The 22,278-nt window shown below is 40.4% G+C and overlaps 1 protein-coding gene across 6 annotated transcripts in view; it reads left to right on the top strand.

The window, feature by feature from the left end:
- CCNY (cyclin Y) overlaps positions 1–22,278 on the top strand; it is a 318,450-nt gene that overhangs the window by 70,269 nt on the left and 225,903 nt on the right. The window contains exon 1 of one of the 6 annotated variants that reach the window (XM_058681493.1): positions 14,581–15,034. The exons of the other annotated variants lie outside the window; for them this stretch is intronic. Within the exon in view, the coding sequence (XP_058537476.1) occupies positions 14,881–15,034 (154 nt within the window). The 5' untranslated portion in view covers positions 14,581–14,880. Of the gene's footprint in view, positions 1–14,580; positions 15,035–22,278 lie in introns of those variants that run through there. 6 annotated transcript variants of the gene reach the window in all.

The raw sequence follows: 22,278 nt of genomic DNA, 5'->3' as shown, positions 1-22,278 counted from the left end.
AATTAAATAAACAAAAAATAAAAAACAAACAAGCATACTTTTCAGCGGGAATACTTCTGTTTGTTTACTAAGTTGTCTTATGGGTATCTTGCCAGAGAAACTTCTTGGTTTTTGGACTCTATTAGATGGTTATGAAACTGTTTATGTTCTTGTTTACTTTTAAGGGAATAACTGCAGCAATGAGGAATGAAAGCTGAACATACCAAGATAGTGTAGTACAATCACAACTGAATACCAGGATGTGCTGATAGACAAGAAATCAATAACTGATGTATTGGTTAGAGGATGTTTTACGTTACAAAGTGTATGGACTAACATTTAAACATGAGAAATTTATTAAAGATGAATTTAAAAAATTGTGGTTTTGAACCTAGGTACATTTTTGAAGATTAACCATGCCAATTACCTAATTCTTTTGTATAGATCATGAGGTGACTCCTAGATTTTAGGGAAATAGCTGCTTTTTAAAAATTTTTTTTTCTTAATGTTTATTTATTCATGAGAGAGACAGAGAGAGCGTGAGTGGGGGAGAGGCAGAGAGAGAGGGAGACACAGAATCTGAAGCAGGCTCCAGGATCTGAGCTGTCGGCACACAGTCTGATGCGGGGCTCGAACTCAAGAACCGTAAGATCATGACCTGAGCTGAAGTCGGATGCTTAACCGACTAAGCCGCCCCGGAAATAGCTTCTTGATGTTTGATGTCTGAATTTAATCTCTATATAACAGATCTCCCACCAACCATGATTCTGGCTGCTAACAATATTTGATACCACAAATCAATTTTGCCAAGGCACTCAAGTGACTCAAAATTGGTTAACAGTGGCAAATCAATATCTGACATATTACAGTATTATCTTTTCTATATTCTCACACTAAGGGCTGATTTGTGTTCTCACCCCTTCCATAACATGGGAGAACCCTCCTCATGTGACAGAAACTCTGTGTGTGAGGAACCATGAAGTAAAAAAGACAACCCATAGAATGGGAGAAAATACTTACAAATGATATATCTGATAAATGTCTTATTCCCAGAATATGTAGAGAACTCTTACAACTCAGTAACATAAAGATAAATAACCTAGTTTTAAAGTAGGCAAAGGACATGAATAGACATTTCTCCAAAAAATACACACAAAGTCCCAATAAGCACACAAAAAGATACTGAACTTCATGCAAATCAAAATCACAATAAGAAGCCACTTCATACCCAATGGAAGGCTATAGTGAAAAACAGGCAATAACAAATGTTGATAAGAATGTGGAGAAACTGGAATCCGCATTCATTGTGGGTGAGAATTGTAAAATGGTGCAGCCATATTGGAAAAGTTTTGTCATTCCTTGAAATTTAAACATGGAGTTACTATATGACCCAGCAATTCCACTGTTAGATATCTATCCAGGATAAATGAAAACATATGTCCACACTTGTGTGGACATATAATTCTCAAAGCAGAATTATTTATAATAACCAAAAAGTGAAAACCACACAATGCCCATCAATTAATGATTGGATAAACAAGGGTATATCCATACAAGAAATTTTATTTGGTGACAAAAAGGAATGAAGTATTGATAAATTACACAACATTGATGAACCTCACTACATGCTAACCTCAATTATTCAAAATGAAAGATGCCAGTTGCAACAGATTGCATATTATATGATGATTTATATGAAATGTCTAGAATAGACAAGTCTGCAGACACATAAAGCAGATTACTGGCCTAGACCTGGAAGGGGTAGGGAGAGTAGGAATGGTGAATGATTGCTAATTGGTTTCTTTGGGGATGTGTAAAGGTTCTAAAATTAGATTATGGTGATGGTTGCACAAGTCTGTAAATATATTAAAAACCATTGACTTGTACAGTTTAAACAGCTGAATTTTATGGTTTGTAAATTATATCTCAATAAGGTGGCTAAAAAAGTGAACATAGTTTCAGGGACAATATGAAGTCGTTTCACATATATGAAACCAAGTTCCCAGAAAGGGGAAGGTGAGTAACAGATGGCTAAAAAACTTCTCACATTTAATGAAAACTATAAACCACACACCAGGAAGCCCAAGGAATCCCATGCAGAATAAATACACATATTTGCATCACAAACTGAGGTATATCACAGAAAAATTGCTTAAAACAAGTGATTAAGAGAAATATCTTAAAAGCAGCCAGAGAAGGGGAAAACCCATTACAAACAGAGGAATGTAGATAAAAATTATAGCAGACTTCTCAGCAGAAATATGCAAGAAAAAGTGAAATGACTCTATAAAATGCTGAAAGAATAAAAAATCAATTTAGAATCCTATATCCAGTAAAAATATTCTTCAAAACAAAAGCAAACTTTTAAATAAACAAAAATGGAGACTTTGTCACCTGCTACTTGAACTAGAAGAAATGTTAAAGTTCTTCAGGCAAAAGGAAAATGCTATCTGATGGAAAACTTGAATTTACACAAAGGAATGAAGAGTACCAGAAATGGTCAATATGTGAATATAAAATAATTTTTGTATCAATTTATTCATTTCTTCAGTGGTAACTGATCAAAGCGAAAATAAACAAAAAACAACAACAACAAAAGCACATCTTAACACATGTGGAAATAAAATGTACAACAAGGGCTCAAAGGACAAGAGAGGAAAAATGCAAGCATAATATTGTAAGAGTCTTACATATCTTATATAAGATATGGTATAATATTATTTCAATGTAGATTGAATAAGTTAAAGAACAATATTGTAAATCCTAGAGCAACCATTAATAATTAGGACAAAGGGAAATAGCTTATTAACTACTAGTGGAAGTAAAATGGGCTTTTAGAAAACAACCCAAAAGAAGGTAGGAAAAGAAGAACAATGTAGATTTGGAAGTTCATCAAGAAGACATAAAAATACTAAATCTGCATGTGCCTAAAACAGAGCTTCAAAACATATGAAGGAAAAACTGATAGAAGTGCAAAGAGAAATGGACAAATGTATAGTTGGAGACTTCATTTCCCCTCTCCTAGTATTTGATACAAAAAATAGAAAATCATTAATGATATAGATGATTTGAACAATCCTACTAAACAACTGGATCTAATTTATATTTATAGTATGTTTAGCCCAACAACAGTAAAACACATTTTTTTTCAAGTGCACATGAAACATTTACTAAAATAGATCAAAAGCTGGGTCATATAATATGCTTCATCATATTTAAAAAGATTGAAATAATTATAGATCGCATTTTCTGAAAACATGGAATTATCTGAAATTATTTAGAAAATCCTAAAATATTTTAAAATCAAACAACAAAACATTCAAATTAAATAGGCTATGGGTAGGAGAAATCACACATTATAAAACATTTTGACCTGAATGAAAATTTTAAAATATGCCAAAATTTGTAGGATAAAAAGAATACTTAGAAGAAAATGCGTAATTTTAAATGCTCATGTTATAAAAGAAGAAAGTGCTAAAATCAATCTAAGTCTCCATATTAAGAAGCCAGAAAAAGGGTAGCAAATTAAATCAAAGTAAAAGGGAGGAAATCATAAATATAGGAGTTAAAAGTGATAAAGTAGGAAACAAAATAATAGTAACATAGAATAGATATTAGAAAATCAATAAAGCCTAATAAAACCTCTTTGGAAAATGACAAACTTGATAAACCTGTAGCCAGACCAGTTATGGGAGAAAGAGGGAGAGAGAGAAAAAGAAAAAAAAAAAAAATGACCATTAGTAGAAAAAAGACAGGACAATACCACAGATCTTGCAACCATTAAAAAAAAATAAAGGAATATTACAGCAAAAAAATAAACCAAATATAACAACATAGGTGAAAAGGACAAATTCTTTGAAAGTCATTAACAATAGTGACTCAAGAAAAAATAGAAAATCTGAGTAGCCCTATATATTCACTAAAGATTAGTAATTAAAATTAATAATTAAAATAAAGATAAAAATCATTCATTAAAAGCTACCCACAAAAAAACCTCCAGGCTCAGATGGATTCACTAGTAAATTCTACCAAACATTTAAGAAAGAAGTAATACCAACTGTGTACAAACCGTTTCCAAAAAAGAGAGAACATTTCTCCACTTTTTTTTTTTTGAGGCCAATGACAGTACAAGAAAACTAGTAACTGATACACCTCATTTAACATAGATGCAAAAATTCTTTTTTTAAATTAATTAATTTTTAAGTTTTTAATGTTTATTTATTTTTGAGAGAGATGAGAGACAGAGCATGAGTTGGGAAGGGGCAGAGAGAGAGAGGGAGACAAAGAATCTGAGGCAGGCTGTAGGCTCTGAGCTGTCAGCACAGGGCCCAATGCAGGGCTTGAACTCATGAACCCTGAAATCATGACCTGAGCCAAAGTTGGATGCTTAACCAACTGAGCCACCCAGGAGCCCCAAATTCTTTAAAATTTTATTTATTTATTTTGGAAGACAGCATGAGCAGGGGAGGGGGAGAAAGAGAGAGGGAGAGCGCGAGAGAGAGTGGGTGCGCATGTGAGAATCCCAAGAAGGCTCTACACAAGGGGCTTGAACTCATGAACCCTGAAATCATGACCTTAGCTGAAATCAAAAGGCGATGCTCAACCAACTCAGCCACCAGGTGCTGTAGATGCAAAAATTCTTAATGAATCCCAAAACACATCCCTTTGCATGTATATTCATAGGGATATATAATTTTTCATGAATCAAATGATACATTCAGGTATGTAATCTGCTTTTCCCCCTCAACATTTCATGGTTCTCTAAAGTAAGTGTAGATATATATATACATCTTTAGTTTTATGACTTCATAGATCCTACTGTATGTAGCAGAATTTACTTAACTAGTCATTGCTTCAAGGGCATTTAGGTTGCATCCAGTTTTTTCACAATTATAAATTAAATGGCAATAATTACCATATTTCACACAAATAACTTAACATCTATGAATGTTAATATTCTTTTCAAATATTTTTTAAATCAGTTCTACAGATTTGTGAGTGGAGAAAACTATTAACAAGAGTGGAAGTATTTTTATTTCCTGAGAAGGAAAACCTTTTTCTACTCTATTCACAATATTACCATGTGCACCTTTTAGAGTATGGGAGAGGGAACCTAAATCTTATTCCTCTCATCTGTTTAGCGCTTTAAAAAAATTTTTTTTTAACATTTATTTTTGAGAGAGAGAGCAAGAGCGAGTGAGCAGGGAAGGGACAGAGAGAGAGAGAGAGGGAGACAGAATCTGAAGCAGGCTTCAGGCTCTGAGCTGTCAGCAGCACAGAGCTCAATATGGGGCTGGAACCCATGAGCCATGAGATCGTGACCTGAGTCAAAGTCAGCCACTTAACCAACTGAGCCGCGCAGGTGCCCCCTGTTTAGCACTTTATATACACAAGTGTCCCAAAGCAGAGTTGTGACCTATGCATTCTTGGAGCAGGTTAAAGTAGTGGAAGGTCTTAGGTCTGAGTCTTCTCTGCACTGATTTTACTGTTTTTCACCTGAGCCCCTCCCCCATCACTTGGTGCACCCCTCCTCCATCATGTTTTCCTCTGAGTACCCCAGGCCCATCACAGTGCCTCCTGGCTGAGCTCCACTCAGAGTGCGTCTTGTTCTCTCATGGCTTTTTCTCTAGTCCCTCTGAGTTTTGTGAGTGAAGATGTTGCCCTGTGTTCTACCTTTGGAGCCTTGAGAAGTGATCCATCTGGCTAATCAGATGTATTAACTGGTACTGTGCTAGTAGAGAACAGTAACATTTTCATGTGTGAATAACCCAAATAACACTTATCAAAGGGAAAATGAGACTAAAGCCTTATTGCCAAGGGAGGCCAATGGGGAATTTCAAGCATCCTGTTAGGCAGTTGATGGCATTATCACCAAGCAAAGGGGGGACTTTGCATCTTCAGGCCACACTATTGAGGGAGGTGCCAGCTTCTCTCCAGCCCAGTATCATAGCAAGTATTCAGAACTTATGAAATTGATCTCATTTTCAAACAGAAGACCCAATCGTTGGGGCTGATGCTAAAAGGTATAGATATGAAACGGGGCTAAAGGCAGAAGGTACAGATTTTCACTTCTTTCCTTGCATCACTCATTGTTTTTCTTGGTATTTACCATACAATGACTGTTCAACATTCATTAAAACTTAGCGTCACATATCCTGCCAAGGTAAAGTTCCCAAGAAATGCAACTAAGTAATAGAAAGAAGTTTCTATTAGGTTTGTAACAATCATGGCTCTTGAAGGTCTTGGGATAAGGTGACATTATGACGAAACATTGCAGGTTATTATCAGCTATAAGTTCACCTGCTGGACAGAAGGAAAATAAAAATAACAGGACACACTGAAGCAATTCAGAACTTGGAAAAACAACATGCTGAAGAATTGTCAGGACTGGATTTAGAACACAGCTCTCTATATGCAGCCTCCCTTTGTTAGATGTATAAAACCACTGTGGTCCATCACAGGGAAACTAAGATTGACACAATTACTGCTTCCGGAGATTTACCTGACAGTACCTTGATGCCTGTTAGGTGTTTATTTTCATAATACTGGGGTGACAAAAAAATAAGACAAGTTCTGTTCTCTACTTCAGAGTTTACTTGGAGAGAGGTGGGTAAAATATAATAAATCCTGGGGTAAAGGTGTATGTAAAATGTTGTCAGAGACAATGGAAACTCATCCAATTACAGATCATAGAATGGCCAGAAGTTCCTTTCTGAGCTTTGAGTTTCAGTAAGGAAACAATTGCAAAATGGCATAAACTCTCTAAAATGTTATATGGCAACACTTATCAAGAGATTTTAAGATGTTCCTATCTGGTCAAAATGACTCAGACTAATTCCTTTTATGGAAATAAGTAGATGCAAAAAAGATCAGTATATCAAAATGCACACCTCAGAACTGTTTATTATACTGAAAAGAAACAAATGGAATGTCCAATAATTGTGGAACGTTTAATGAGTTATGGCACATCTATATAGGATATATTTTGCTGTTGTGATAGTTTTTAAAAATTATTAACTGGTTTGGGAAAGTACTTAAGACACTAAAAAAAATGGAGGCTATATGATCACATTATCATAAAAGAAAATATATGGGAAATGATCAAATGGCTGAAGGAAATCATGCTACCCTCAAAAAAGGGGAAAGTATTAACAAAATACTGAATGAGAGCTAATATGAAGGAAATGTCATTAATCTCTGACTTTAAATAGAGTAAATCCAGTGGTGTTTTCTGTGCCTTGCACATCATCTCAACAATGTTCTCAAAGAGGCTCTTAAGCTTCTAAGCTCTTAGATTTTTTTCTCATTTAGTTTAAAAAAAAAAAAAAGTCTGTTACAGGCCTGCTTATCTGCAACTGGGCATGTTTCCAAGTTCACATATATATATATTTCTAGAATGACGTGGGAAAACTGGAACCAGAATGACTGTTTAAAAGCCCTCCTGTAGAAGTTATAAGAAGTATTTTGAAATCAACAATCTTTCTTTTTCTTTTTTAAACAAGTGTTACTTTTTCCTTTTAAACCGTTTTCAGTGGGAAGCTAAACTAGATAATGAATTCGTGATAGAGTGTAATTGCTGTTATTTTCTTTCAGATGCTATGAAAAGTGTAAGGATGTGTACCTCCTAATAGAAAGAATGAATAACATTTGTGAAGTGAATAACTGGCAAATTTAGACAGGGTTTCTCAACCTTGGCACTCCTGCCATTTTGGGCTGTACAGTGCTTATTGTGGGGGCTATCCTGTGCACTATAGGATGTTTAGCAGCATCTCTGGCTCCTACCCACTGGATGTAGGAGCATTCCCTCCCCAGCGGTGACAAGAAAGGTCTCTAGACATGGGCAATCTGCCCTTTCACTGATTTGGACAAACTGGCAAAATTTGTCAACTGAATGAACATGGCTTTTGAGCATGTATGTATTCCATGCACGTACACACATGCATACACATATACGGCATATTACCTTTTTTCTTCTGGATTTGGGTGCTTTCAGGTTTAAAAAAACATGAAGCGTGGCAATCTAAGCTCTGAGATTCCATCTTCTCTTTTTGAAGTGGACAAGTTAATGAATGACACTCTCTAATGTGTTTCTTCCTAATACAGTCAGAACCAGGCTCTGAAAAGCATAACTTCATTTCATAAAGCTGTTTTCCTGGCTAATTAATTTGCAAGAAGGCATAAAAGGTAATAAACACTTTATTGCCTGTAGATCTCTATGGATCTCAAAAGCTTTACAACGCAAGAAATATTTCCTCAAATATTTCAACACACAATAAAAGGGAATTATCAGTAAAGACTTTCTACAATCATCACTAACACAACCCCCTTCCCCTGCCTCCAGTTCAGTAGGTCCTTCCTTGCTGAGAATAAAGGATGGAGAGAAAGAAAAGTACCAGAAGACTGAGGGGGTTAAAAAAGGAGCGTGTTCAGGTTGTCTAACCTCTTATCAGGTAACAAATAGTCCTTGAGCACTTCCTACATGCCAGGCACATGGCAAAGTGCTGCAAAGAAGATTCAGGGAAGCAAACAAGGGTGTCTTTTAGGAGTTTAGAGTTTAGTAGGCAAGATGAAAGAAATTAATGCATAAAAACAACAACTAGAAAAGATGGATGGTTTTAGATAAAACCTATGTGAGTTTATGGTTTCCAGCATGAGGGACTGAGAAAAAACAGTGCTTGTGCTGGGCCTTGAAGGCTAAGAAGGATTAAAAACACGTGGAGCTGGGCAGCAGAGGAGGAAAGGTGTTCAGGTAATGAGGTCACATGAGTAAAGTGAGACCAGAATGACAGGCCTGTTAACTGTGAACAGTGCTGATGGGCTGGAGAAAGGTGGGCCTGAATGCCAGGCAGAGTGGAGTTTTTATTCTACAGCCAGTGAGAGGCTATTGACAAACCTCAAGCAGGGAAGTGACAGGATTGCCCACTTCAGCAGGATCTACCCAGCTGCTCCTGCGGACACTAGGGCTGTCTGAATGTTGAATTATAGCTGTAGTGTTTAAAGTTGCCTCGAGATCATAAATGTGCGGTACAGGCAATAAGTTAACATAATTTATCAATTATCTTTATTTTACTTTTAAAATGCTGCTGGTTTTTGTCATGTTGGCAACAGGGTCTAACGTGAGGCCAGTTAACTAACATAAAGGTATGCAAAGTGCCTGGCTCATGGGAGAAATCCCCTCCAACATCCCCAATGCCAACCATCTTTGGTTGACTAGAAAGACTAGAAAGACTTCTTGCCTGTGTTTGGAAGAATATAAGGTAGCAGAAACCAACTTTCTAGCCTTTTTCCAAATAGTCAGTGGAGGAGTCATGAAGAGAGGTCCAGAAAAAACTTTTTGAACAGGAGAGAATTAATTTCCTGAGTCAGGTGGATCTTTAATATCTACCACAGTATGTCTGTAAGACACACATACAGCATAGTATGCTCAGTTCCAGTTCTGGGAATACTGAAAGAATGCTGTATTAAAATAATGCATCAGGCAGTTAATTCTTTCAATTTCCATGGGGACTAATCTGCCTTTTGGAGGAACAACTTCTTTTTGCTACAAAATCTTACCTTGGCTTGAGCCTGCCTACTGCATTTTCCCATTCCAAACTGCGTTCTACTATGGGCAGCCAAGTACATATGATGACTGCCCAGTTGTAGGTCAGAATCCCCATTTTCTGGGGGCCAATGAGTGAAAACTGCTGACACAGAGACATAAAACTCTATCAAAGGATAGTATCAGATCCTCACCAAATCAGGATCAGATTTGGCTGCACATTACTTGGGAATGCAAAATAACAGTGGCTTATACAACATAGTTTATTTCTTTCATGTAAAAGAAGCATACAGGGACAGATCTTAGTTCATGGCTTTCATCTTCAAGGTCAGTTGGTATTACAAAGCACAGGCTGAATTTCAGCCACCGTGTCCACATTCCAAGAAACAAAAGAGGAAACACCACCAGAGAGCTTCTTGTAAGATTCACCTCACATATCATTGGCCAAACTAGTCACATGGCCAGCTGTCATCTTTGAGGGGGGTATGCTGCTGGTCCTCACAAAATGGAGGATTCCATAACAAGGGAAGATGGGAGGACTGATCCTGAGTAGAGAAGTAACAGCCTCTCCCAGTCAGACCAACCCTGTGAGATGTTGGGATTTGCCTTATCCTAGTTCTCAAAGACTGCACATACCTTTACCATTTCTATTCCATTGAGTTTGGCAATGGCAGGAGAGAGATTAGACTTCTTAAGGCTGGTTAGCCTGGGGATAGGTGGTGAACTCTCAGTTGTGTGGTAGATAAATCAGTTTCCTTGTGGGCCTTCGCCCAGAAACCCAAAGACTCTGTCTGTCCCCAGCTTCATTATTTGTTCCATAAACAAAGGTTTGACTCATGGATAGGAAATATGTGGCACAAGTGCTATCTCCTGCTCCTCCTCCTCCTCCTTTCCTTAGGGCAGCATTCTTCCCTGTTGGGCTGGAAACAGGACCTTAGAATCCTTCTCAACATATTGTTCCTGGCAGTTACTCTAGTACAAAAGACTTGGCATTAGTGTTTAAATATACTAGCCATCGTTAATTGCTTGTGGGAATTTTCACTCTGACAGAATCTCTGGGTATAATTCTTTACTTCATAGGAATAAATCTCTTATAGTGGAATTTTACATGCATCCACAGGGGAGAAAATTACTTAATATATAGTCTTGGCATTCTTCAGATTTCACCACTAAGTGACCACAATCACTCACATAGATGGACATGTTCTACATCTGATCTTTTGATTTTTTTACCTTACTGGATGATGAATTTCTCAAGGGCAAGAACTATATTTTACCATTTTCGTATCCCCAAGGTGCCTGGCTCAGTACACTTCTGAGAAATATTTTATCAATAAATGAATCACCTACCTTGGTCAAGGTCAAGTGGCTATCAAAGCAAATACTTCCCCAATAGCTGGTTACATTGTAGACTACTTACCTTCAAGTACTAGGGAGAGGCCTTATCTACAGTGGAGGTCACTAGAAAATAAGAGGGTGACAGGAAGAGCATTGGTGGTACCAAAGACAAAGGGTCTTGGTTTTTCCATAATTGCCTCACAAATGTTGAGTAACTAACACAGAAACCTGGTTACCAAGTGATAAGGAAAGGGCAGATATACTGAGAAGGTTTTTTTCCCCCAAGACTCTACCCATTTTTCTTCTTTTGACCAAAGTCCAGGCCACTAACTTGGCTCAGTGTTTTCTGTATTCTAGGAGGTGATTCAGGGCATTATGCAAGTGACTGATCCATATTTCATGGATAGAAGTGTGACTGAAGACCTGATTCAATTAAGGTAGCTTATTCTCAGTTTTTTATAAGTAGATTTTATAGATTAATACTAATACCAATCACGTTTTAAATACTGTGGTTCCATTGAAAATTTTGTTCAAAAAAAGCTACTACTCCTAAAAAAAAATTTAAGAGCACTGACTTAGCTGGTTCACCCAAGTTCCATATTTAACTCTTCACAATGACTACAATCTTAAATAGTCATCGTAGCAAAAGCCGAAGGAAAGAAAAATGCCCAAATGATTGTTTTTGCTTAAAGAGCAGGGTGTGGGTTATGAGTAGATACAGGTTGATATTTTCTCAAAACTGACTGAGTTGAGGACAGGGGTTTTGGCTTGCAGTGCTCATCTTTTCTCTCTCCCTCTGGCCCAATCCTGGGCTAGATTTACCCTACTGAGGAAGTGTCCTTGCATTTAGATTCCCACGTGGCACAATGTCAAAGATGCTGTGGCTAACTGCACATGTTATTTCTGCATACGCTTCTCTTGCTTCTCTTCAACTTTCTTGTGTGTCTACTTACTCTGGTCAGAAGGGTGGTGCCCACAGAAATAAGGCTCCCCTCTCTTCTTCAAGTCTAGAGCTAGTCCTAAGCAGTCACTGCCAGCTTCCTTCAAAAAGAATAGAAAAGGAAAGAAGCAACACTAGAATCTCTTTTTCACTCCAAAGCTTTGCAGATTTCTTCTCTCATTATTCTAACCTGCTTCTCTCCTCCCTTCCTGCTCAGTGATACCTACTGGTGGGGGCAGGAGGTGTTGGGGTGGATACAACTGAGAGGGGACCTTATAGACTTCACAGTAAGAACCAAGGTTCAAATCTGATTACACCTTTTCTCAATAGTCTGATCTTGGGTTTAATTATCAGAAAGTGTCTTGATTTGTAAAATGTGGGAAACAGCATAGGCTGAGGATGTAAAAAAAAAAACAAAACAGTACAGAGCATGGCCTCTAACAGATGTTCAATAAATGACACATTTCATTATCATCTTGGTATCACCTTGCTTCTGCAACCTCTTCTAAAGTCTCATTGTGTGTCAAAGAGGAGGTAGCTCTCTGTGGAGGAGGTATGTTTGTGTTGAGGTATGTGTGTGTTGGGAGGGGCAGGGGGCGTGGCACTCAGGTAAATCACTGGTGAGGATTTAGCACTAGGTCTGGGCCTGTTGTTGACCAAAAGTCACACTTTTGAATAAGCCCAACAGGTGCACTCCTAAAGGGAACATAGCAGGAATGTCAAAGAGGGGATGGGGAAGGTGGGGAACCAAAAAACCTCTGCTGACCAGTGGCTGTCCATCCTTTGGCCAAAAATCTGTGGCTATGTCTACCCCTAGTCCTGTCTTCCCTCACCTCCAGAGGCTCTTTTCAGTTAACACTCCCGAATGACCTGCCAGCACAGTAAGCTTGCAGATGGCACTCTGTCTCTCCTATTAACTCTTTCAAGCCATATCATTAATATAAATACTAAAAATTCTGCAATTAAATGAAAAGTATTTAATATGCATGAGTGGATATGCCATACACATATGGTTCAGTATTTGGGTGCTTATAATGTCCAAATTATAAAACAGCAATCAGAGCAGACAATATGGTAACCCCTGTCCCAATTTTCATCCATCTTACCCACACACTGTGGCCTTGAAAATGTGAATATACGCATTCACTGACTTGCAGTTATGTCCCAAACTTTCCTGGGAAGCAAGACGGTCAGAACTGCTTTAATAAAGAGCATTATTGTGTCTTGTTGCTCTTTAGCCACCTTTTCAGGGCTGCAGTTCATTGGAACTTCTTCCCTTTACAGTTCCTTTCTCATCCTGTCAACATCAGCACTTTGATGCCATTTATTTTCCAAGGACATCTGCTACTGATCCCAATAAATGGCATTAATCCAGTTCAGAGCATTAACTGGATAACACGTTGCTGATGCTACATAAGTGTTAGTTCCCTTACTCTTTTCCTTCCCTTTTAGTACTTGCAACTGTCACTAACTAGTACTGAGACGTGGAGCAAATCAAGGCACTTAATCTTTCGCGACTTCAGTTCCCTTATATATAAAATTAAGGTTGTGCCAGATTTTTCTGTGCTCAAAACCATTTTTTCCCTGAGTCTCCTCGTGCCTTCTTCATTGACTACTTGGAAAAAGAGTGGGGAGCTTATTTCTGCCACCTTATGCTCTTGAGGCAAGAAGGTCTTTCTGGGGTGTCGGGAGGGAATGGAGCCCTCGATTTCCTGAACGTCTGCTGTGAGCCAAGCACTCTAACATGCCTCAGGTCAAACTGGTGGCGGCAGAACACAACCCGACAGCATTCAAAAGTAAAGAAAGACAAGTGGTGTTATCTGTCTCTACTTCACATTAACTTCCTAGAAACTCAAAGCACTCTGCAGCTAATTCAACATTAATGAACCCAGGGGGCCCCAAGAATTATTTCACCGCTTAATACAAGGCCACTAAGTCCTGGCAAACATCAACAAGTGAGAAGTCCCAAATCAACATCCAGTTTCCTTTTTAATGCTTAAGAGAAGAAAAAGAAAGAAAGAAAGAAAGAAAGAAAGAAAGAAAGAAAGAAAGAAAGAAAGAAAGAAAGAAAGAGCTTTCCCCCCCGCCCCCTGCCGGGTGTGAGCCACGCAGGCTCCGTCACCCCAGGGCGGCGGCCGCGACCCCAGGCCTCCTCCACCCCGTGCCCCCCGCCCTCCCCTCCGGCTCCTGGTCTGCGCCCCCGCTCGCTCCGGCCCCTTTGCGGACTACCGGGACCCGGCCGGGCCCAGGGCGGCGCAGGCCCGCCACACACACCTCTCGTCCCAGCGTTAGGCCCGAGGGAGGTGGAGGACGCGGAGACCGGGAGGGTAAGGACACCGAGGCGCTAAGCCTCCAACGGCGTGGACTGCGGCTCCTCACGCCTGCCTGCGTGAGGCGCGGCCCCAGGTCCTGACCCCACATTCGCGCGCGGCCGCGCCGGCACGGGACCTCCCTCTTCGGCCGCCGATCTGCTTCCAGGGCAGAGGGAAGAGGCGGCGACGGGGCGGGGCGGGGGCTGCGGCGGGGGAGGGCGCCCGAGCATCCTCGCGGGCAGCACCGCGCCTCGCTGCGCGGGGCTTGAGGGCCGTGCCCACGTCCGCCCGCCAGCTCTTCCGCCCCGCGCGGACACGCGTCTCCCCCGCTTGAACCGGAACCTCTTGCGGAGGCCAGCGCCGCCGCCGGGGACCCGGGGGCCGACCGGGAAGCGCAGGGGGGAGGCGGCCTGCGCGGCGCCGCCCGCCATGGCCGCGGCGGGGTGAGCTAGGCTCGGCGGCCGCAGTCGCGCGGACCCGAGCACTCCTCCGCCGCAGACAGGCCCGCCGGGCCAGGGCGGGCGCGCGCGAAGGCCGAGGGAGAGCCTGGGGAGCCGGGGCCGCCGCCCGCTCGTCGCCGCCGCCGCCACCGCCCATGGCGAGGCCCCGCCGCCGCCGCCGCTGCTGCTGACCCGGGGGCCGGCCGCGGCTTCCGCCCCCTCCCGCGGCGGCGGGCGGGCGGGCCTCCCCTTCACGCCCCCGCCGCCCGCGCCCCGCGCCCGGGGACGGGGAGGAAGGCGAGAGCAGCAGGAGTCGGGGGGCCACCGAAGATGGGGAACACTACCTCGTGCTGCGTGTCGTCCAGCCCCAAGCTCCGGAGGAATGCCCACTCCCGACTGGAGTCCTATCGGCCCGACACGGACCTGAGCCGCGAGGACACGGGCTGCAACCTGCAGCACATAAGCGACCGGGAGAACATCGACGGTGAGTGCGGGCGAGTCCGGGTGGCGGGGCGGGGACCTCGCTGAGCCCCCTTCTGACGTCCCCGCACCCCGCCTGCATCCGCGGTGCTCTGCCTGCACAACCGGGCGTCTGTATGGCCGAGGCTGCTTTTGCTTTCTCAGCCTGCTTCTGTAACCAGGGCAGGACGATGTCTTCGTCTCCGTAACCCGGGAGCTCGGGGTCCTCCAGACCCCGAGTGGCCCTCTCGGATGTACCCCCGAGTGAGCGGCGGGGAAACTTTGCCGGCGGGCGGCTCGGGAGTACCGTGGGGGCAGAGGGGCGCAGGTCGCGAGGTGACAGGAGCTGGCCCTTGTCCAGACTTCAGCGGCCAGTTCTGGGGCGGGGGCGGCCCGAGAGCCTGCGTTCCAGGCACTGTCTGAACGTAGCTACAAGCCAAGTTGTGCACGATCAGAGCTCGTTTGTCCTTTAAAAGGCGAAGGGAATGGATGATCCTTGGTGTAAATGAGGAAGGAGTGAATCCCATTTTGGAATCAGTCTCTACCTAGAGTTAGTTAACAGGGTTGGCATGTATCAGCTTTCCCCGGAAACTTATAAATTGACCCCAATTGGCAGTTCCCTATGTCAGTTAAAAACTTAAAAAAAAAAAAAAGGTTTTTTTTTTTTTGGGGGGGGGGGGGAGGCGTGTAGGATTGGATAGCTTCACACGAATAATTAAAAAAACACAAAAAACAAAACTAGATTATTATTAGAATGGTTTGGAGACAGCTTTGGGTTGTTACCCAGTTTTTCCTTGGGGTGGAATTACAGTCCTATAGATTTCTGATTGAGCTGAGTGGCGTTTGGTTTGGACTAGTGTTTGTAAAGGAAGTTAAAGGATTCATCACTGTACCTAGTAATGTTTATGTATTTTATTGGTCTCAGTATATTTGTTAATACTAAGTTATCCTTAAGCTGCGTGGCTTAATATCTATGGATAGGTAGTTTATGCATTATGCTTGAAACACAGTTTACATAATTTTCGACTTAAAAAATGTGAAATTGGTAACATATTCTTATGACAATGTGATTATTTCTTTTTTTTAAACCCCCAAATCTCACAGTTGATGTAGTTGAACAAAGATGAAAAATTTTTTTGTTGAAATGAATTGACACAACTCTGTCACAAGTCATTCTTGACAGCTTTGGGATGTAGAATTTCCTCTAGCGTGGAAAGCAATTTAAACTGCTAAAGGAAAGAATTTTCTTACTGTTTAGCCTCTTTTAATTTCTTCTAAATAGTAATGTCATCTCTACTGGACAGCAGTTTTATTAAATGAATACCATATATTAAAGGGACTAATATAACATCTGGTTTATAGTAGACATTTAGTAAATTAGGGTTCCATATGGTATTTGTAGTGTAGTTATATTAGATTTCCATTATCTTAACCTATTATTTAGATGTCTTTGCCCTATAGTTCTACTTTAATTTTATGCATTTAAAGGCATCTAGTAGAATATTAAGGTCTGGTCTGTCTTGATCACTGGTATGATCTAAGCAGCTGAAAGAAATGTCATTTCTAGTGTATAGTAAAGATTTAGTAAGTATTGTATTTTAAAGGAGTGAATGAATGAATGAGTTTATTATAGAAAGCTATTACCCAGTCTTATACAATGCTGACAGGCAAAAACATTTGGAAATAATTTCTCCGTGTTGTGCACTATTACTGAGAAGAGGCTTTATGTTTTAGATAATGAATTAAAAAAGAGATGAAAGAAAGATTCATACTTCTTAAAGGCAAGCTATATATTATTGACTATAATAAGGAAATGGAGAAAAATAGTAATTATAACCATTTATTTGGCACTAAGTATTGGAAGGATTTTGCCAAAGGAAAATAGAATAGTATTGTGTGTTCTTTCATTTGAAAGAAAACTAGGTTTTGGTCATCAAGTCATTTTTGAGAAAACATATGGAAGATTACCACCTCTTGTTTTGGAAGTTCAGGATAGTGTAAGAGACTCTGGGGCAGTTTAAGAAGATTTCTAATCTAGGTTAGTAGTTTCTTCCCATCCCAGAATTCACCCCAGATGATGCTAGTTTAAATCCAGATATACTAGTTCACTATTTAAACAATACTCTCTTTGTCTCTCCCGTTCAATAAGTAATACTTATAGGATTTACCTATCCATAGTTCTCAATGTTGGTTTCAATTACACCAGAGATCTAGGCGTGGGCGTTGGCATTAATATGTTTAAAGCTCTCCAGGTAATTCTAAAATGCAGGTAGGATTGAGAATTCCAGGCTGGATAAGTCTTGAAAGTGTTACCTGTTGTTCGGTGGCATTTTCCATAGATATTCATTCAGTATCAGAAGCTGGGAAAAGAGAACAGATTTAAGTTAAGTAGCATATAGAAATAGATACAGATTTTAAGTTCTGAATTATATTGCTAGATGATTAGTGAACACTCTAAAACCATAGCTGAAACATTCTTGATTCTGGTATGTAACAAAAGCTGAAGTGTTTAGATACCATCTTTATATCCCTTAAGACATCTCAGACAACTAGACTTGAAAAGTTCAGAGAAGTTCATGGGGCTTCTGTGATAGGTCAGCTTCTTAAAATCACAGAGACATGAGGTATGAATCCATGTTTTCCTTGCCTAAAACACACAATGGGTAATATTTGTCCTGTACTGTTTTAGTGACTGAGTTAGGGCAGTTAGGCTTCTATGACACCTACCAGCAACTTGCCCTGTACTCAGTACCTTAGTGTTAGATTATTCATGTTTTTGGAATAATACGTATTAGACTCATCAGCTCTGTAGATATTATTTCTCATAAAATTATTCTGAGACTGAGAAATAACAGAAAGACTTAATGACAGTGACAGTAATAATTGCACTCCTTATATATTGTGTACTCTGTGTCAGATGCTGCTCTAACTGCTTGATATCTATTCATTCTTTTAGTACTCACAATAACCCTGTGGATAGTATTAACTTTAAGACAAAAGAATGAGGCAGAGAGAGGAGAAATGACTTGCCCAAAGTCATACAGCCAGTACATGACACATGGAAACTTCCCATTGTTGCTTGGATAGCCTGGGGCAGGTTGTCTGTCTTTGCAGTCATAGCCACAGTTTCTCAGAGGAGATATCATCTATCTGCAATAGAGTGCCCTTCTCTAATTAGAATATTTCTGTGGGAGGAGAGAAAGAGGGGTGGATTTAAAGAGAATTTGAGATTTGATGAGACCGAGGAAAGTAGAACAGGATGCCTGTAACATCTGTACCAAAGTGTCAATTTAGGGTTTTGCCTCAAAATGATTGCTAGCAGTTTCATCCTTTGTAGATCAGTTGTCTTCTTTGACAAGCCAATTTCTCTATTATTCTGTATCTAATCTGTTAGGAAAGAATGGCCCTCAACCTTCAAAATATATCCAGAATCTAACTGCTCTCAAAACCTCTCCTGCTGCTCTTCTGAGCTAAGCCACCTAACTGGTCTCCCTGCTTCTACCCTTGCCCACTACAGTCTGTTCTCAACACAGCAGCCATGGTGAGATCCTTTATAACAAAACGAAACAAAACAAAACACAACAAAACAAAACAAAAAAAAACTAACATGTGACTCCTTTGCTCAAAAACTGAGTGATTCCTTATTCCACATCAAATAAGAACTTTACAATGGACTTTTACCATGGAGTCGTTATAATAGACTTCAAGGCCCTGTGTGATCTGCCTGCCTTCCTGGCTCACTTGCTAGCTCACACAAGCCACATGGGCCTCCTTCAGTGCTGGTTTTTGAATAAACCTGACATGTTCTCACCCCAGGGCCTTTGCTCTGTCCCTCTGCCTGGAGTGTTTTTCTCTGTATTTCTTCTTGGCTAACTCTCTCAACTGCCTTCAGTCTTGGTTCAAGCCTCACCTTTTCAGTGAAGCCTTCCTGCATTAATAGGAAGGATGTTAAATGGGCCTGCATTTAACATCTCTCCTGTTACCCCATCAGCAATCCTGGTACACATTCTCTGAATTACTGTTTTTCTTCCACATCACCTATAATGTGCATTATAAATATTTACATACATATGTCATAACAACAACTATTTCTGTCTGTTAGTATTTAAGTTTTACTAGAAGATTTTCATTTTGTTCACTGATGTAACCCAAGTGCCTGCTGCCCTGAAGACACTCTTTGTTTGAATGAATGAGTGAAGCCAACAACTTCAAGACATCGGAGTCAGAGTATCATCTTGACTATTTATTGCATGAGAAGCATAGGAGGGAAATAGAGAATGACAAGACTTGTAATAATGAAAGTAGAGTGGATATGAAACTTTTTGGTTTTGTGTTTTGACCTGAGAGGTAGCAGGTACGGCAAAATCCTGAAAATGAAACTTAAGAAAGGTTTTAAAGTGGGGCATCTGGGTGGCTCAGTCGGTTAAGTGTCCAACTCTTGATTTCGTCTCAGGTCATGATCTCACGGTTCCAGGAGTTCGAGCCCTGCATCGGGCTCTGCACTGATGGTGTGGAGCCTGCTTGGGATTTTCTTTCTCTCTCTCTGCCTCTTTCTCTCTCAAAATAAGTAAACTTAAAAAAAAAAAAAAAAAAAAGAAAAGAAAAGAAAGAAAACATAACAAAGAAAGCATAACAAAAGGAAAAAAAAACCTAAACTGAAATAAACTATGGCTAATGGAAGTCTGCTTAACAATGTGATATATTTAATCTTTTTTTCCTTATCTCTTCAGATGAATGGCTTTAGCGGTGGCTTTCCATCCTTAAAGATCAACATGAGGCCAAAATGCATAATAAACCAAAAAGTACTACATGAACATATGCAACTATGAACATAGCCACTCATGGTGATTTTCTTTAAACATGAACTGTATTCTAGGATATACAGCAAATGATGTTTTCACTTCCTGTAGTCAGAGAAGCTAGAAGCCTAAGGGGCTCATCCTCGGTATGGGAAAGATGACTGGAAAAAGTGCTCTCACTGTTACAAGGGTGGGGAGACAAAAGGGCAATTTAAGATCTAAGCACCTGTTATAGTATTAGCTTAAATTATTGTTCTTGGTTTTTTTTTTTTTGGATATCTGCAGCCTTATCTCTTTGGCTTCATTTTTCTTGTGTCTCAGACCCACTTACCATTTCCAGCCTGATTAGCAAAACTGTACCTGGACTTTCATTCCAGGCTAAGATTTATTAGCTGCACTGCTTGTAAGACTTGGGAAGACACCCTGATCAAGCATGGCCTGATGCATATTAGGCAATGTGGAGAGGTACACTTTAAAGGTTTGCTGAGAGCGCTGTTCTCCAAAGCACTATGATGATTCCATGACCTCTACTACACTTATTTTCCTCTCTATTTTAGAATCATGGAGTCATTGCTCCCCACCCTCATTTTATGGATAAGGAAACTGAAATTTGGAGAGGTGCTGTCTCTTGCCCGGGTTATGCCAATCATGGACAAGGGCAGTAGAATTTACTATGTGTTAACTTTGGGCCAAGTGCTGTGCTGATTACTTGACCTGTATTTTTAAAGATCTTTTTATCTTTCTCTCTATTTTACAGAAGAGGAAATTGAGACTCACAGGTTAAGAAATTTGCTCAAGTTTTCATAGCTAGTTAATGGCAGAGTTGGGATTCAATCTGCTGTCACTTGCTAAAGCTCCACCTCTCAACTGCCCTGTGACAGCTAAGTAGGGAGTGACCTGGGTCTAAAATCTGGCCCCCCTCTTCCCATGCCTAGCCCATGCCTGCTTTAAGCCATTCATTCATTGTCTGTATTCTTTGGGTTGACAATACTTTGTGATTAGGATTTTTACTTTTCTGCCTGCTTTTTGAGAGGAGTGAAAGATTAAATGATTTTGTTGAATGGTAAATTTTCTCACCCTTTTCTACAAAGCTGATTGTCTCTGTTATCTTAAGGAGACAAATTACTTTCACATTTCTGGTTGGATGAAACCAACACAAAGATTAAATTTTGTTGGTATCTAGGAAAGAGCAGAACCAAAAGGAAAAAAATAATAAGATGCAGGACCTGTGAGTGGCTTTGAAATTCTGTTTTAGTCACACAGGGTCAGAGATTTAGCTCCAAGCGTGTCATATTTAGTTTACTTTAAGGAAGCAGCATTTGGTATTTTTCACAAGAGTGCTGTTGATGGTATCATGCTTGTCATACTTCAGAGTACAAATCCTTTCATGAGTCAACATATAGGCAGCCAGGCTTAGTCCATGGCAATAGCAGTTGATATCATGTGTTCAGTATCATTTTCAGATTTTCAGCGTATGGCTGGAAGGAGGGAAAGAGTTCATTTTCCCTGCAGCATTTTGCATCATCTTGAAACGTTGATTAGTTTGTTGCTGGGATTCTTGGTCAGGAGATTGTTTCTTCTCTGTACTCTGAGACTCTCAACATTATTCTATCCTACCTTTCCTGAAGAATGAATCAGGGCTCAAGAAGGATAAATCCAGGACAGGGTCTTCCCAGGTGGTTTATGGGATGTGCCTTTAGCTCTGTGAAGTGTGGTGGAGCGCAGAGAGCAGGAGCTGAATAATCAGGAGACCTGTGTTCCAGACATGGCTCTGCCTTTACCGGGGGACCTCTGTCCTGCTGGGCCTCACTTTCCTTTTTGCTTAAAAAGAATGTGTCTAAGAGTACTGTCTTGCCTTATGCCCTGAGGTACCTAAAATGAGAATCAAAATGAAGCTGAAATGCTTAATAAACCAAAAAGTACTAGATGGATGTGTGTCATTGAACATAGTACTTATGTTGATTTTCTTGCATTAAATATTAAATGTGTTCCAAGATATATAACAAAGTGTGTTTGAACTTTCCATAACAGAGAGGCTAGAAGCCTGAGGGGCTCATCATAGTAAAGACATCAATGCAGTCAGTGTTCATAAGGTAGTGCCAGAAAGATAACTGGAATTTTAGAGCTGGGTAGGATGAGGTTATACACAGCTGCATAACCTTTGAATGGGAATCTTGCTGGCAGTAGAATTTGGAATAGAAATATTACTCTTTCTAACATTTATTGTCCTTCTGGGTTGCAGTCTCTCCAAAGTCATACCGTGATGGCATGCAATGAGCAGTGGGACTCCTGGGAATAATAGAGTCCACCCAGGCAGTCTGCTGACTGTGCCATGGGAGCGACGTTCCTACTAATGTTAGTATGTACCCTTAGATGGAGGATGAAGCCAGGTTTTTGTTTTGTTTTGTTTTGTTTTTATTCTTCAGAGAAACTTTTAAGGTGCACATGTGCATAAATTTATTATATTAAA

Source organism: Neofelis nebulosa, chromosome 8 (assembly GCF_028018385.1).
Source record: "Neofelis nebulosa isolate mNeoNeb1 chromosome 8, mNeoNeb1.pri, whole genome shotgun sequence".
Lineage (NCBI taxonomy): Eukaryota > Metazoa > Chordata > Mammalia > Carnivora > Felidae > Neofelis > Neofelis nebulosa.
Note: the sequence above shows the minus strand (reverse complement) of the source record. Positions and strands in the feature narration are given on the sequence as shown.